Source organism: Salmo salar, chromosome 06 (genome assembly GCF_965601325.2).
Source record: "Salmo salar chromosome 06, fSalSal1, whole genome shotgun sequence".
NCBI classification, from domain to species: Eukaryota; Metazoa; Chordata; class Actinopteri; order Salmoniformes; family Salmonidae; genus Salmo; species Salmo salar.
In genome coordinates this window covers 77,498,147-77,515,905 of record NC_138296.1, presented here as the reverse complement: position 1 = coordinate 77,515,905, position 17,759 = coordinate 77,498,147, and the positions used below count along the sequence as shown (strand labels likewise).

The window sequence follows — 17,759 nt, the reverse complement described above, 5'->3', positions numbered from 1 at the left end:
TGCAGGCCAAGGAAGTACTGGGACATGGGGCCGTGCATTATCATGCTGAAAATTGCCATAGATAAAATGCAATTGTGTTCGTTGTTTGTAGCTTATGCCTGCCCATACCCTAAGCCCACCACCACATTCTGTTCACAACGTTGACATCAGCAAACTGCTTGCCCACACAACACCATGCACGTGTTCTGTGGTTGTGAGGACTATTGGACTTACTGCCAAATTCTCTAAAACAATGTTGGTAGAGAAATTAACATTAAATTCCTCGGCAACAGATCTGGTGGACATTCCTGCTGTCAGCATGCCAATTGCACAGTCCCTCAAATCTTGACCTCTGTAGCATTGTTCTGTGACACCACTGCACATTTTAGTGGCCTTTTGTCCCCAAGTCAATAAGTCATCATTTTAGTCAAAGTATGATTTATTTGGACTTGAACATGGAAATCCTTTGTATTATTCCGCATCTATGCCGTGTGTTTACTGATAAAAAAAATGGCTATACGTATCTTGTGAGGGCTGGCTTTAGTTCATTTGGAACCACCTATAAAACATATATGTCTGGGCTCATTACTTCCCATTTACAACCTGGTGCTACGGCTTACTGCTGTTTAGTAATGCACCTCGTTCGATCTGGAGCTATTGGATGGGCTGACAGTGAAGCGGTGACTAAGAAAATAGCTAATATCATTCTGATGAACAACTGACGTTCATTTGTCCACAGTAAGCAGCCTGGCAACGCACACCTTAGCCGCACGACTTATCAGGTGCTCACTTCATGGCTAACGTCACCTAGCTAACATTAGCTGGATAGCTAGCTGGTGACATCAAAAGTAGATAAAGATGTGGATAGGTGACATGTCAACATCGCTGGGATACATAGTAGTATCAGGAGACATATTATGCACGGCAGCGCTACTATAACGTTAGCAGCAAGAGTAAGCCTATGGGTCACTGACAAGTTTGGCTGGCTGGCTGGCTAGCTATAGTACAGGTAACACTGCAGTGAAGTAAATCTATATAAAGCAGTCAAGTTCATATATAGTACAATTACATGATATGTGTACATTGTAAGATGTTTATATACATTTTAGTAATTTAGCCATAGTGACTTACAGGAGCAATTACGGGCTAAGGGCCTTGCTCAAGGGCACATCAACAGATTTTTCACCTACTGTTGTCAGCTTGGGGATTCCAACCAGCGACCTTTAGGTTAAGAGCGTTAGGCAAAGCATTTGGTACAAAGTATGATTCTTTATTTGACCAAGTGACAGCCTTATTCTAACCGGCTCATCAAAACAATGTTCAAGAAGTTGGGCTATTCTATTAGTAGCTAGCTATATTGTTAAAGTTATTGGTACACATTCTAACTAGTGTCCATCGTTGATAAAGACAATAGTTGCTTTCCTTGGCTCCAACTAGTGGAGATACTTGTAAACATTACAGCTAGGTCATTCCAGCTATTGTTAGTTGGTGAGCCAGGTAGCTAACAAGTTAATTCAATTTTGAGTACAGTAGCTTGCTACTAACTACATAACCTTTACTATTCAGATAATTAGGTTATCAGAAAAACAGCTGAATGGTAGCTAGCTAGCATAGTTACGGGTATTCTTATGCTTGAAACAACTTTTGAACCAATTATCCACAGTTGCTAATAGTTACTGGTAGCTAGCTAGATTTATTGGTCCAGGTAGTAGGTTAGTTAGCCTCTAGCTTTGCCGGTTAAACTCCAGTATTACCTCTAAACTATGTATTCATCCGTGATCCTTCAATTCCGTAGCAGAAGAGGGAGGAGGAGAGTGGATGGTCCATTGCCTTGTCATGGCTATTGTTAACTGTGCTGTGCTCTGTAGCGATTAGCTTCCCTGGCTGTTTGGTTTGTTTACAAATCTCAGAGTGTGACCTGTGCCAGAGATGGTATGGGCTGTGCAAACCGATGAAGGTGGAGATGTGCACGCCTGATTAATCAATATTTATAAGGAGCCATACGTCAGTGTTCGGAGGGTGGAACTAAACGAGCATGTCTGCACTAGGACAGGAATTAGGTCGAAATAGTGGTTGCCACTTACTCTGGAGGGCGTCTTTTTTAAACTTTTAATGAGCTTTACTGCAAGAGGATCTTGGCCATCGCTAATGAGTTACATCTTGTTACTTCAGTATACACTGAGTGTACAAAACATTAGGAACACCTTCCTAATATTGAGTTGCACACCCTTTTGCCCTCAGAACAGCCTCAATTCATCAGGGCATGGATTCCACAAGGTGTCAAGTGGTCCCCATGTTGAGTCCAATACTTCCCACAGTTGTCTGGTTGGCTGGTAGTGGAACTCTATTCCGACTAGCTCATTCCATCTCATCGCACAGATGCTTAGTTGGATTGAGATCTGGTGACTGGGCAGGCCACTGCAGGAAGCCTAATTCACTGTTATGTTCGTGGAACCATTCCTGGATAATCCTAGCCTTGTGGCATGGGGGATTATCCTGATGAAATAAATCAATTTGCAGATGGATACACTCCTGCAATGAAGGGATGCATGTGATTGGCAATGATGTTCAGATATCCTGTGGCATACAAACGTTGCTCCACTTTTGTAAGGGGCTCAATATGGGTCATGAAAACACAACCCACACCACCACCACCTGCCTACAATGTTGACACGCGGTATAATGGATGCATGTGCTCATGTGTTTTTCTCCATAGCTTAGTCCTCCCATCAGCATGCAACAGCAGGAACTGGGATTCATCATACCAGGGGATGTTTTTTCCAGTTCTCCAATGTCCGGTGTTTTTGTTCCTCAGCCCATTGCAACTGCAGTTTCTTGTTTTTTGCTGAAATAAGTGGAACTCTAAGGTCGTCAACTGACATACCACATTCGTGCTAAGGTACGACTATTTGTGCATTCTTTTATGGGTCTTTGGGCACCAATGTTGTAATGGACTGTCGGTTGACTGACTGTAGCCTGTTTGTTGCTCTGGACAATTCGTGTCAGCCTCCTTTGTCCTCTCATCAATGAACTGTTTTTGACCACTGGCCTGCCGTTGGCTGGATGTCCTTTGGGTGGTGGACCATTCTTGATACACACAGGAAACTGTTGAGCGGGAAAAACCCAGCAGCGTTGCAGTTCTTGACACACTCAAACCAGTGCACCTGGCACTTAATCCATACCCTGTTCAAAGGCACTTCAATATGTTGTCTTGCCCATTCACCCTCTTGATTGGCACACATACACAATCTGTCTTATTTGTCTCAAGGCTTAAAAGTCCTTCTTTAACCTATCTCCTCCACTGTACATCCACATCCACACTGTACAAAAATATGAATTCAATACAGTTGATCAGGCTGTTGATTGTGGCCTGTGTAATGTTGTCCCACTCTCCAGTGGCTGTGCGAAGTTTCTGGATATTGGCAGGAACTAGAACACATCGATCAAGGGCATCCCAAACATACTCAATGGGTGACATGTCTGGTGAGTATGCAGGCCATGGAAGAACTGGGACATCTTCAGTTTCCAGGTATTGTGTACAGATCCTTGCGACATGGGGCTGTGCATTATCATGCTGAAACGTGAGGTGATGGCGGCGGATGAATGGCACAACATTGGGCCTCAGGATCTCGTCACGGTATCTCTGTAACTCTGTGCATTCAAATTGCCATTGATTAAAAGGCCATTGTGTTCGTTGTCGGTTAAGACGCTGTACTGCAGTCAGGTTAAGACCATGGTGTGGACGACGAGCATGCAGATGAGCTACCCTGAGACGGTTTCTGACAGTTTGTGCAGCAGTGATTCGGTTGTGCAATAATAGTATCATCAATCATGAATAATTAATTAGCTGAATAAAACCAAGAGGAAGCGATGCTCCCACAACCCTGCCCTCTCCGTCAGAACCTTTAGTCCCGCTCTGAGACGTCTTTCTGTCCATCTCTTGAGGAATGAGTCCAAAAGCACCAAGGCCTCCTCACCACAGTGTGACACCGACTCCCCAGCTCAGCTAAAACCATTGACAACTGCATGCTGTTTTCAAGGGATTGTTTAATAAATGTTAACTATTTGGTTGCTATTTCATCACCTCTTGAAATGCATAGATCATAATTAGAAATACCCTCACGATATCTCTCAATATTGGCCACCATTTAATTGGATATTTGAGTGCTATAAAAATGTGTACTATACCTGACAAGTATGAGTGGTTTAGGTTAATTTCACATCCTTCATGGGCTCTGCCTTTCAAGCAGCAGAAGGGGGACAGTAGGTCCGACTTACAACTTTACCAGGATGAGGATTTGCCGACGTAAAGCTCTGTACAAAAGCCTCATGTCTGAGGCAAGCTAAATGACACGATGTTTGCTTAGCAAGCTAGCTAGCTACATACCAAATGGATAGGCTACCCTCACGTATTTGAAATTGCATTATCAATTGATGTTTACTGATCATCAAAAGCATGGAGTTACTTGTTGTGTAACTCTGATAGAGCTAAATGTGTAATAATAATCAGAATTGTGATATTACTTTTTTATTTCGCCTTTATTTAACCAGGTAGGCTAGTTGGTCGCAGTTCTCATTTACAACTGCGACCTGGCCAAGATAAAACAAAGCAGTTCGACACATACAACAACAACAACAACAACAACAACACAGAGTTAGACATGGAATAAACAAACATACAGTAGAGAAAAAGTATATATACAGTGTGTGCAAATGAGGTAAGATAAGGGAGGTAAGGCAATAAAATAGGCCATCGTTGCGAGGTAATTACGATATAGCAACCTGTTGGGGCTCGGGGGCAGTATTGAGACATTTTGAAAAAAATATGTGCTCATTTTTAACTGCCTCCTACACCAACTCAGAAGCTAGGATATGCATATTATTAACACATTCGGATAGAAAACACTCTGAATTTTCTAAAACAGTTTGAATGGTGTCTGTAAGTATAACAAAACTCATATTGCAGGCAAAAACCTGTGAAAAATAGATCCAAAAAAGAATGTGAATTTTGTGACTGTACTATTTAGTGTCATTGTTTTATAGATACCATAGTGAGAAAGGATTCATTTCGCAACACCTACGGCTTCCACTAGATGTCAACGATCTTTATAAAGTTGTTTGAAGCGTCTATGATAAACAGAGAGCAAATTAGAATCCAAGGAAGTTGACATGTCATCACTTCATTTTTTTGCGCCTGCGCATAAATCTGAGAAACGTGAGTTTTGTCTTCATTGTTTATCTAGACATAGGATAGGTTGTGTGAAAATATTACTGATGTTTAACGTTAAAAATTGACCAAAAGATTAATGCTAAACAACATTTGACATGTTTGAACGAACATAAATAGATTATTTACTCGTTTTTTTTTTTGCTTTTCGGCGTGAATTACACTCCCCCCACCACGTTTTGTGGGAGCATAATGAACGCTAAGTACTTGGTGTTATTTGGACATAAATTATGAACTTTGTCAAAAGAAACCACATTTGTTCCGGACCTGGGATGCCTTCCGGACCTGGGATGCCTGCCTTCTGATGGAGATAATCAAAGGTAAGGGGATATTTACAATGTTATTATCGATTTTAGATGATGCTAACTGTATAGCATAGCCTGTTGTTCTTTGCATAGCACCCCGTTTATTGCAAAATGTGATTTCCCAGTAAAGTTATTTTGAGATCTGGCCATTCGGTAGCAATTACGAGATGATAATATATTATTCTTTGAATGACAATATTATAATTTACCAATGTTTTCGAATAGTAATTTTGTTATGTTCACCGGAAGCATTTCAGAGAAGAAAAAAATCTGAATTTCACGCTACTGTAAAATGCTGTTTTTGGATATAAATATGAACTTGATGGAACAAAAAATGCATGTATTGTATAACATAATGTCCTAGGAGTGTCATCTGATGGAGATTGACAAAAGTTAGTGCATAATTCTAGCTGGTTTCTGCTTTTGGTGACGCCTGACCATGAATTGAAAATGGATGTTTGTACTTTTGTGGCTATGTACTGTCCTAACATAATCTAACTTTATGCTTTTGCCGTAAAGCCTCTTTGAAAATCGAACAATGTGGTTAGATTAAGGAGATGTTTATCATTTAAATTGTGTAAAATAGTTGATTGTTTGAGAAATTGAAATTATTAGATTTTTGATGTTTTGAATTTCCAGCCTTGTTAGCAATCCCGGCTCGGGGTTCATTGCTAACCTGTAGCCCCAACAGGATATAGCAATTAAACACTGGAGTGATAGATGTGCAGAATATGAATGTGCAAGTAAAGATACTGGGGTGCAAAGCAGCAAAATAAATAAATACAGTAAGGGGATGAGGTAGTTGGATGGGCTATTTACAGATGGGCTATGTACAGGTGCAATGCTCTGTGAGCTGCTCTGACAGCTGGTGCTTGAAGTTAGTGAGGGAGATATGAGTCTCCAGCTTCAGTGATTTTTTTTAAAGATTTTTATTTTGTTGATTTTATTTTATTTTATTTTATTTTTTTTGCTGTTCATTCCAGTCATTGGCAGCAGATAACTGGAAGGAAAGGCGGCCAAAGGAGGAATTGGCTTTGGGGGTGACCAGTGAAATATACCTGCTGGAACGCGTGCTGCGGGTGGGTCCCGCTATGGTGACCAGTGAACTGAGAAGGCGGGGCTTTACCTAGCAAAGACTTGTAGATGACCTGTAGCCAGTGGGTTTGGCGACGAGTATGAAGCGAGGGCCAGTCAACGAGAGCGTACAGGTCGCAGTGGTGGGTAGTATATGGAGCTTTGGTGACAAAACAGATGGCACTGTGATAGACTGCATCCAATATGTTGAGTAGAGTGTTGGAGGCTATTTTGTAAATGACATCGCCGAAGTCGAGGATCGGTAAGATAGTTAGTTTTACCAGGGTATGTTTGGCAGCATGAGTGAAGGATGCTTTGTTGCGAAATAGGAAGCCGATAGGAAGCAGGTGCGGGCAGCGATCGGTTGAAGAGCATGCATTTAGTTTTACTTACATTTAAGAGCGGAACAAAGAGTAAAAGGAGCAGGTTTCTGGGCGCGATAGAATAGATTCAAGGCATAATGTACAGACAAAGGTATGGTAGGATGTGAATACAGTGGAGGAAAACCTAGGCATAGAGTGACGATGAGAGAGAGATTGTCTCTAGAAACATCATTTAAACCAGGTGATGTCACTGCATGTGTGGGAGGTGGAACTAAAGGGTTAGCTAAGGCATATTGAGCAGGGCTAGAGGCTCTACAGTGAAATAAGACAAAAATCACTAACCAGAACAGCAATGGACAAGGCCTATTGACATTAGGGAGAGGCATGTGTAGCCGAGTGATCATAGGGGTCCAGTGAGTAGTTAAGCTGGCTGGAGACACGGTGATTCAGACAGCTAGCGGGCCGGGGCTAGCAAGCTAGCAGAAGGGCCTTGGAGGGACATCGCGATGGAAGAAGTCTGTTGTAGCCTCTTCGTGCGGTTCCGTCGGCAGACCAGCCGTGATGGATTAGTAGGGTCCCGTGTAGTAAAGGTGCCCAGTCCAATTGGCAAAATAGGTATAGTGGCCCCAGAAATTGTCCGACTGTTCTTTGAGAGGTGAAGATGATAAAACCAAATAGTGACAACATTTATTTAACAACCCCTTGAAAACGACACAGTTGTCAATATTTTTAGCGGAGCTGGTGGTCTCCCAGCTGTCAAATCGAATGCTCTGCACCGTATTGTGACGTTTGATTGATAACGAACTATAGGCTACCAGCCGTGCACGCGGTGGATTAGGGAACTGTCCATTATTTGTGTGGTGCTGAAATGTATTTTTCTCCCCCTCATGAGAATACATTGCAAAGTGTTACTGTGCTTTCCCTGGCTAGCCTAGCTCATGCAGAAATGCCTAACGTAGGCCTAACCGAGGAAATAAAAAGAGATGTTATGAAATAGGCCAACACCATCGTGGGAACAGGTGCTGCGTAAATTATATCCCTGGTTTGGTTTGGAAGGATTTTGGAGTCATTGTGGACAAGGACAACAACCCCTTAGATGGATACACAGCCAGCAAAAAGTGCGTGCAGGTATTTATTTACGTTTTGGCTAATTCAGTTTATCAGTTAGTAATTACTTTAATTCAGGATTTTGGTAATTTAGACCAGTGGTATTCAAAGTGGGAATATACAAACCTTATTGACAAATTATTTGAAAAATTAAATTTTACTGAGTAAATGTAAGTATTAGTTCTCTTAATTATGATAAGAGACAAATGTAATGAATTGAATGTTGTTTGATTGTTAAAATCTAAATTTACCAAATTATTATTTTATTTTTTTAAAGTTTGAGTTGTTTGGCTTGGGGTCACCAGAAATGGGGTCCTCAGGATTTCTGGCCCCCGAAAAATGGGGTCCCTGCTGAAAAAGTTTGAATACCACTGATATACCATATGCAGGCCAAAACGTTTGAGTAGGCTACAGCCTAATAAGTTCATACATTTTTGCGGTCTATATTCGATTCTGGTAGTTATTTAATTTTCAATTTGATTATTATGGTGGCAGGTAGGCTAGTGGTTAAGAGCGTTGGGCCAGTAACCGAAAGATGGCTGTTTCGAATCCCCTAGCCGGCAAGTTGGTAAATCTGCCGTTCTGCGGTTGAGCAAGGCAGTTAACTCCAAACAACAATTTCTCACCGGGCGCTGATGGTGTCGATTTTAAGGCAGCCCCCGCACATCTTTGGTTCAGAGGGGTTGGGTTAAATGCAGAAGACACATTTTGGTTGAATGCATTCAGTTATGCAACTGACTAGGTATTCCGTTTCCCATATCTAAACAATATTAAATGTAGTGGATTTGTTATGTCGGCTATTGACTTTCATTAGGTAAGGCTTATTAGCAGGCACTTATTTTCAGAGCGATTTGAGTTGTCAATGTGCCGCATTTCATTGTAAACATTTTAAGACATTGTTCTCAATTCATGGCATGGTTTTCCTTTTATCCAAATGTTGAATAGACATGCAGACAAATTAATTAATGCAGGGAGGGGAATAGTAGCCTACTACTCAGGGAGGGGAATAGTAGCCTACTAATCTAGAGTCATATAAACAATTAAATAAATTGTAATTTGGCGGGTCATGTATCAGCTCTCGGAAACAATTCTATGAGGGTGGGTCGGGTTGCGGAGGAAAATCTGTCCTGATGTCGGATATTAGTAGGGGTTCAGAATTGATGTGGCCGGCGTGGGGGGTGTTTGGCTCCAAAAAACTGAGCCCGTGCTAGACTCTAGGTAGAACATACTGATGGGCTCGCTGACTCACTGTAAATACATACACTTAGCTACATGGTAAACAGCACTCATCACTTATCTTTTTTCTGTAGGTGTGACACAATATATGGTCAGTTTTATTTTGTGTTTTAGATTTTTAAGAAATTGTTATTATTTGGTAGCCATAATTTGTATTACTTTTATTCATTATTGTGGTCATGTGGTTCGGCAAGAAGAATGCCCCTCTTCCCACAGGTGTTATTACTACCACTGAGGGTTTAGAGCTAGAGGTAGTCACCTCATATAAGTACTTGGGAGTAAAGGCTAGACGGTGCACTGTCCTTCTCTCAGCACATATCAAAGCTGCAGGCTAAAGTTAAATCTAGACTTGGTTTCCTCTATCGTAATTGCTCCTCTTTCACACCAGCCCTGATTCAGATAACCATGCTAGATTATGGAGACATAATTTATAGATCGGCAGGTAAGGGTGCTCTTGAGCGGCTAGATGTTCTTTACCATTTGGCCATCAGATTTGCCACCAATGCTCCTTATAGGACACATCACTGCACTCTATACTCCTCTGTAAACTGGTCATCTCTCTACAGTATACCCGTTGCAAGACCTACTGGTTGATGCTTATTTGTAAAACCCTCTTAGGCCTCACTCCCCCCTATCTGAGATATCTAATGCAGCCCTCATTCTCCACCTGTTCTGGTCCCCAAAGCCCACACATCCCTGGGTCGCTCGTCTTTTCAGTTCGCTGCAGCTAGCGACTGGAACAAACACTCAAACTGGACAGTTTTATCTCAATCTCTTCATTCAAAGACTCAATCATGGACACTTACTGACAGTTGTGACTGCTTTGTATGATGTATTGTTGTCTCTATCTTCTTGACCTTTGTGCTGTTGACTTTGCCCAATAATGTTTGTACCATGTTTTTGTGTTGCTACCGTTCTGTGTTGTCATGTGTTGCTGCCTTGTTATGTTGTTGTCTTAGGTCTCTCTTTATGTAGTGTTGTCTCTCTCCAGTAGTGAATGCATACATTTCATACATTTTTTTTTTTTTTTTCTTCCGTACTGGTCCCCCGTGGGAAGCGAACCCACAACTCTGGCGTTGCAAACACCATGCTCTACCAACTGAGCCACACGGGACCACCAGGCTGTCATTGTAAATAACAATTTGTTAACTGACTTGCCTAGTTAAATAAAACCAATTATTGAAGTCCTCCAGGTTTATGCATTCATTTGCACTGAAGTGTATTGGTATCACTATCTAGATGGAGTCAGCAGATCTGTTGGTTGGTGGCATTTACATTGGGCGGTATCGCATTAGTGAAAACCAAGACCAAGATGGAGTCAGCAGATCTGTTGGTTGGTGGCATTTACAATGAGGCGGTATCGCAGCAGATCTGACTTGGAGTCAGATCTGCTGACTCCAAGGCAGTTGCCGGTTTTGACTGGCAGTGACTTTTCGTAGCAGGTTAGGACAATTAACGTGGCAGGTTATGATAATTAGGTTAAAGTTAGGTAAAATGCAAAATTTGTCCACGACGCGACTCGAACATACAGTATTTCGCTATAACCATGCCTGCCCTAAGAACAGTTTTGGTTTCCACCTATGCGACGCTGTTTAAACTGGTGATGGTGACCTCACTTCCTCAATCGATTGCGTGAAGTTTTCCTGAAGCCAGCCTACTTCCCGTTGTCTCAAAATGTATACTGTTTTACAGGTGTGTAATCTATAACTATACACAATATACGTCGACATAGTACGATAACATGTTTCGCTAACTATTTAATGGGTTGTGTGATGTTTAAGGTGCATTTTTGAGTTTGTCGAAGCTAGAAAATGCTAGCCAAGTATCCCCATTGACAATGGCATTGTAAGTAATGGAGCCACGCTAGGTGAATGGTGTGTAATCGTTAGTTCAAACAGTTGCAAAACGGAAAACGAGAGTTTATATTGGATAAATGCAGGTAGCTAGATCCATCCCCGTTTCGTTTAAGAAACGTTTTGCAACAGATTCGGCGTTATGAATACGCCCATGACATGATGCAAATCTAAACAAAATGGCGTCGCGGACTTTTCTAAATTGTAAATATACACTACATTTTTATACAGTACATTTTTAAACTCCGGGTTGCTTTATTTTGTTAAACGAAGCCGCGGGTTATATACTTATGTTGCACAATTGAATCATTCTAGTTAATGTTTTAGGAATTTTATATATTTTCCGTAATTTAATGGTTCGAAAGTTAGCTAGCTAGCCTCATGCTGAGCGCTAGTTTAGCCCTAGCCTATAATATATGCGTAGATGTAGCTAGGTACTTGTATTGGTATAACTGTTAGTTTAAGCACTGCTAGCGGGAGTCATTGTTGTCAATTGTGTAGCATTGGGTAACATTTATGTTCACACTACTACAGTGGTGAGCCTGTTTGTCGGACAGACAAGCATACAATTATATGGTTTTACATTCTAGATAGCATACCCTTTGCGCTATTTGTAAGTGATTAGTATTTATTTTGGCACGTATACTAATTAGAAATAGCTATATGTACTGTTAGAGACAACCATAGTATATATTCATTTTTTTATGTAACTGATTTAATATTTTTCAACAAAGCAATTGTAATGAACCAGATAGTTGACCCGTGACACTTTTGGGAAAACACGTTTATTAAATTCGATTTAAGAGGACTTTTCCTGAAACCAGCCAACTTTTACTTGTCTCTGCGTTACAGGTAAACGTATTTGTTTTCCTGGTCTCAATCATGGAACCTGGAACATTAGCCCACTCTGTACAGTCTGCCATTTGTTGAGCTAGCTAAAAGGATGATTATGTTATTAGTTAATGTAATAATAATCAAAACTCTTTCTCCTTTCTGCTCTACCCCCCCCCCCCCCCCCAGGTCCTACGTGGGCACCTCCAGTAGTAACAGTGACCCAATCCAGTCTCCTGCCCCAGTCCTATTCCCTCCGCCCCCCCCCCTTCAGCCACAGTGTCACTGTCCAGTCGCCCATCATAGGTGTGACCCCCTCTGTCCAATCCCCCATGCCCCCCCACCCACTCATGACAGCCCACTTCCAGCTACCCCCACACTCCACCTCACACCAACCCCCCCCCATGGTTCTCAACATGCCCTCCCAGCCACCCTACACCTTGGCCCAGCCCCCTGTCGCCTCCTTGCCCCTTTCCTCCACCTCAGGGGGTCCGGGTGGGACACACCCCAACCAACACAACCAAAATGTGATGGGGAATGGTCATCTGATGCCTCACCCCCTCATACAGCCCCCCGTCCTGCCTCTGACCAATGGGCAGTTGGTGCCGCCGCTTCCGTCTACTCTAGTAGCCTATCAGGATGATCCTAGAGGGCCCAACGGGCTCCAGATGCTGAGGACTGTGGGAATGGGGAAGTACGAGTTCACAGACCCAGGACATCCTAAAGGTAAGACAGACCCACTCTGACTGGGCAAGCATGCAGTCTCACACACACACACACACACACACACACACACACACACACACACACACACACACCAAAGGTAAGACGGGCCCGCTCCACATGGGTAGAACCCTTGCTTCTGTATTTTGGTTTTTGCACTTTATTTTCCACTTAATTCGTTTAGGTTTTATCAGCGTAGAACCCATCTTTTTTTCTTGGCAGAGTGTTTGTACAGGGAACAGCTTCTCTGGGTAGTGAGGGGTTTGTACAGGGAACAGCTTCTCTGGGTAGTGAGGGGTTTGTACAGGGAACAGCTTCTCTGGGTAGTGAGGGGTTTGTACAGGGAACAGCTTCTCTGGGTAGTGAGGGGTTTGTACAGGGAACAGCTTCTCTGGGTAGTGAGGGGTTTGTACAGGGAACAGCTTCTCTGGGTAGTGAGGGGTTTGTACAGGGAACAGCTTCTCTGGGTAGTGAGGGGTTTGTACAGGGAACAGCTTCTCTGGGTAGTGAGGGGTTTGTACAGGGAACAGCTTCTCTGGGTAGTGGAGGGGTTTGTACAGGGAACAGCTTCTCTGGGTAGTGAGGGGTTTGTACAGGGAACAGCTTCTCTGGGTAGTGAGGGGTTTGTACAGGGAACAGCTTCTCTGGGTAGTGAGGGGTTTGTACAGGGAACAGCTTCTCTGGGTAGTGAGGGGTTTGTACAGGGAACAGCTTCTCTGGGTAGAGAGGGGTTTGTACAGGGAACAGCTTCGCTGGGTAGTTTGTGTTGCCAGAATGTCTGTGAACAACACTACAAATGCAGTTAAAACACTACCTAGTTGGAACCGGTGCCAGATCTCTACAAAGCTGCACCAAGGTCACGGCTTCCACACGCACCCACACAAGCGTGTACACACACACACACACAAACTATTCTGTTACTTCAATTGTCCAGCTACACCTACATTCACTTTTAAGCTTCTTTTAAGCCTGGAAAACTTTTATCTTTGAAAACTGCGAGGGGCGCGGCATGGCGAGTGGCGCAGTCTCTGCTGCATCTCAAAGCTGTAAATGTATGTTTGTTAACCTTGGAGGTTGTGATGCAGGGCCAGAGACAGATGTTGTAAATTCTCTTACCAGTTTTCACATTTAATGAAGCTTTTAATGTAGAGTGTGGCTATTTTCCACTTCACATTGGATTTAGTTTCTCTCTCATTTTCGCTCTATATCAATAAAACGTGAGCAAATGAGTTTCCAGATTGATGTAGAAAGCAGTTGTGCCGGTCGGATCGGAGGCTACCTGAGACACATTTTAAATGAGACACCAGGTGGAATGGAAACAAACATTTGTCCATCAGCAGAGCTAGTTCATTTCTTCTGTCTCCTTAGACGCTGTCTGGTTTTTGTAATTGGATAAAGGGATGTTTGAGCTGCCATTAAGGTTAACTCGCCACTTTTCGGCGATATCCACCATTTCGATCTCAAAATAAATAATTCACGTGAATCGTGACGATCCGTAAAACGCAGAGTGTATCACCCATTGAGCGATGTGTGCTTCATCAAATATCACGTGTGGCTGCTATAAACAGCCAGCCGCATCCCCTAACCAGCCGTTAGCCAAATCAGCTGCTTCTCTCTGTCCGTTCTTTCCGCGCATCTCCATAAGTTTTAATGTTATTTAGCCGCGAGCTAGGGTGTGCAGACAGTGATGCAGTTTTGGTTGAATTATTGGAGTAGCTCGCAGCGCGAGCGAAGTGGATATGTAGGATTCTGTTTGTTGCCTAGCATTTGGTAGCAGTGTGTGGGGGGGGGGGGGGGGGGGGGAGGTGAGGGAAATAGGACGTGTGGGACAGGGAGTAAATTCGTGAGGGAGGGAGAGTGAAGCTGTGTAAAGTTGTCTGAAGAGTACGCTAAAGATGGTTTCATTTAGACCTAGTGTGTTTTCCCCTTACTGCATCAATGAAATTGCAGATCATTATGTATTTATATTCCTTACTACATTCCTCCTGCCCAATCACAGGTATGGATATGAGTAAATCAGATATTTTCTGCAGTAGCCTTTTCGATTGTACAGTAAAAAGTGCAGTGTTTCCCCTATGTAAACCTGTTAGGGCTAGGGGGCAGCATTTGCACGTCTGGATAAATTTTTTTTACCCGATTTAATCTGGTTACTAATCCTACCCAGTAACTAGAATATGCATATACTTATTATATATGGATAGAAAACACTCTAAAGTTTCAAACTGTTTGAATGGTGTCTGTGAGTATAACAGAACTCATTTGGCAGGCAAAACCCTGAGACATTTTCTGACAGGAAGTGGATACCTGATGTGTTGTATTACCTTTAAACCTATCCCATTGAAAAACACAGGGGCTGAGGAATATTTTGGCACTTCCAATTGCTTCCACTAGATGTCACCAGCCTTTACAAAGTGTTTTGAGTCTTCTGGAGGGAGATCTGACCGAACAAGAGCCATGGAACGATGATGTCCCATTAGACACCTGGCGCGCGAGTTCATGTTGGGTACCCTCGTTCCAATACGTTATAAAAGAGTATGCATTCGTCCACCTTGAATATTATTCATGTTCTGGTTAAAAAAGGCCCTAATGATTCATGCTATACAACGTTTGACATGTTTGAACGAACGTAAATATATTTTTTCCCCTCGTTCATGACGAGAAGTCCGGCTGGCTTAGATCATGTGCTAACAAGACGGAGATTTTTGGACATAAATGATGAGCTTTTTTGAACAAAACTACATTCATATGGACCTGTGATACCTGGAAGTGACATCTGATGAAGAGAATCAAAGGTAATGGATTATTTACATAGTATTTTCGATTTTAGATCTCCCCAACATGACGTCTAGTCTGTATCGCAACGCGTATTTTTCTGGGCGCAGTGCTCAGATTATTGCAAAGTGTGATTTCCCAGTAAGGTTATTTTTAAATCTGGCAAGTTGATTGCGTTCAAGAGATGTAAATCTATAATTCTTTAAATGACAATATAATATTTTACCAATGTTTTCTAATTTTAATTATTTAATTTGTGACGCTGACTTGACTGCCGGTTATTGGAGGGAAACGATTTCCTCAACATCAATGCCATAGTAAAACGCTGTTTTTGGATATAAATATGAACTTGATAGAACTAAAAATGCATGCATTGTCTAACATAATGTCCTAGGAGTGTCATCTGATGGAGATTGTAAAAGGTTAGTGCATCATTTTAGCTGGTTTTATGGTTTTGGTGACCCTGTCTTTGACTTGACAAAACATTACACACAACTCTTGTAAATGTACTGTCCTAACTTACTCTAAATTTATGCTTTCGCCGTAAAACCTTTTTGAAATCGTAAAACGTGGTTAGATTAAGGAGATGTTTATCTTTCAAAGGGTGTAAAATAGTTGTATTTTTGAAAAATTAGAATTTTGACATTTATTTGGATTCAAATTTGCCGCTCTTGAAATGCACCTGCTGTTGATGGAGTGCACCACGGGTGGCACGCTAGCGTCCCACCTAGCCCATAGAGGTTAATTTAGCAGCGGCGCGCCACCGCTGCTAAGTAGTTGTCGGCACTCCCAACAATGACTAATATTTTCAGTATTTGAGATCTTTAACCTCTCTGGGGTCCACCTGCGGGACACACTATTCAACAGCCAGTGAAATAGCAGGGCGGCAAATTCAAAACAACAAAAATCTCATTATTCAAATTTCTCAAACATACAACTATTATATCCCATTTTAAAGATAAACTTCTCGTTAATCCAACCACAATGTCTGATTTCAAAAAGGCTTTACGGCGAAAGCATAACATTAGATTGTTAGGACAGCACCTAAGCAAGAAAAACCACACAGCCATTTTCCAAGCAAGGAGAGGCGTCACAAAAACCAGAAATACAGCTAAAATTATTCACTAACCTTTGATCTTCATCAGGTGGCACTCATAGGACTTCATGTTACACAATACATGTATGTTTTGCTCGATAAAGTTCATATTTATATCCAAAACCCCATTTTACATTGACGTGTAATGTTCAGAAATGTTTTGCCTCCCAAAACTTCCTGTGAATGAGCACATCAATTTACAGAAATACTTATCATAAACGTTGATAAAATATACAACTATTCAAAGAATTATAGATACACTTCTCCTTAATGCAACCGTTGTCAGATTTCAAAAAAGCTTTACGGCGAAAGCAAATTTTGCAATAATCTGAGTACAGCGTTCAGACACGAAACCAAACCCGCCATTTTGTGGAGTCAAACTCAGAAATAATATTATAAATATTCACTTACCTTTGATCATCAGAATGCACTCCCAGGAATCCCAGGTCCACAAATGTTTGTTTTGTTCGATAAAGTCCATCATTTATGTCCAAATACCTCCTTTTGTTCGCGCGTTCAGTCCACTACTCCAAATGCAGGAAGCACGCGCAAATGTCACTATGAAAAGTCAAAAAAAGTTCTGTTTACTTTCATAGAAATATGTCAAACGATGTATAGCATTAATCTTTAGGACGTTTGTAACATAAATCTTCAGTAATATTCCAATGTCTTCAGGAAAGAAAAGGAACACAGCTAACTCATGTGAGCGTGCGCCTCTGAGCTCATGTCATTTTCTCACTCATCGACTTCCAGGCGCTCTTGTTCACTCCATATTCACAGTAGAAGCATGAAACAACATTCTAAAGACTGTTGACATCTAGTGAAAGCCTTAGGAAGTGCAAAATGAACCCTAAGTCACTGTATACAGGATAGGGAATCACTTGAAAAACTACAAACCTCAGATTTCCACACTTCCTGGTTGGATTTTTCTCAGGTTTTGCCTGCCATATGAGTTCTGTTATACTCAGACATCATTCTAACAGTTTTAGAAACTTCAGAGTGTTTTCTATCCAAATCTACTAATAATATGCATATCCTACCTGAGCCTGAGTAGCAGGCAGTTTAACCTCTCTAGGGTAGGGGGCAATATTTTCACGGCCGGATGAAAAACATACCCAAATTAAACGGCCTACTACTCGGGCCCAGGAACTGGAATATGCATATTATTAGTAGATTTGGATAGAAAACACTCTGACGTTTCTAAAACTGTTTGAATGATGTCTGTGAGTATAA

General features: G+C 41.9%; 1 protein-coding gene across 3 annotated transcripts in view; it reads left to right on the top strand.

Moving 5' to 3' along the window:
- Positions 1 to 17,759, top strand: part of LOC106608047 (kelch-like protein 29) — a 418,259-nt gene that overhangs the window by 263,743 nt on the left and 136,757 nt on the right. For 2 of the 3 annotated variants that reach the window (XM_082976980.1, XM_082976981.1), the window contains one exon: positions 12,125 to 12,661. In XM_082976980.1, coding sequence (XP_082833106.1) covers positions 12,125 to 12,661 — 537 coding nt within the window. Of the gene's footprint in view, positions 1 to 11,268; positions 11,309 to 12,124; positions 12,662 to 17,759 lie in introns of those variants that run through there. The other variant, XM_082976982.1, reaches the window with a different exon arrangement.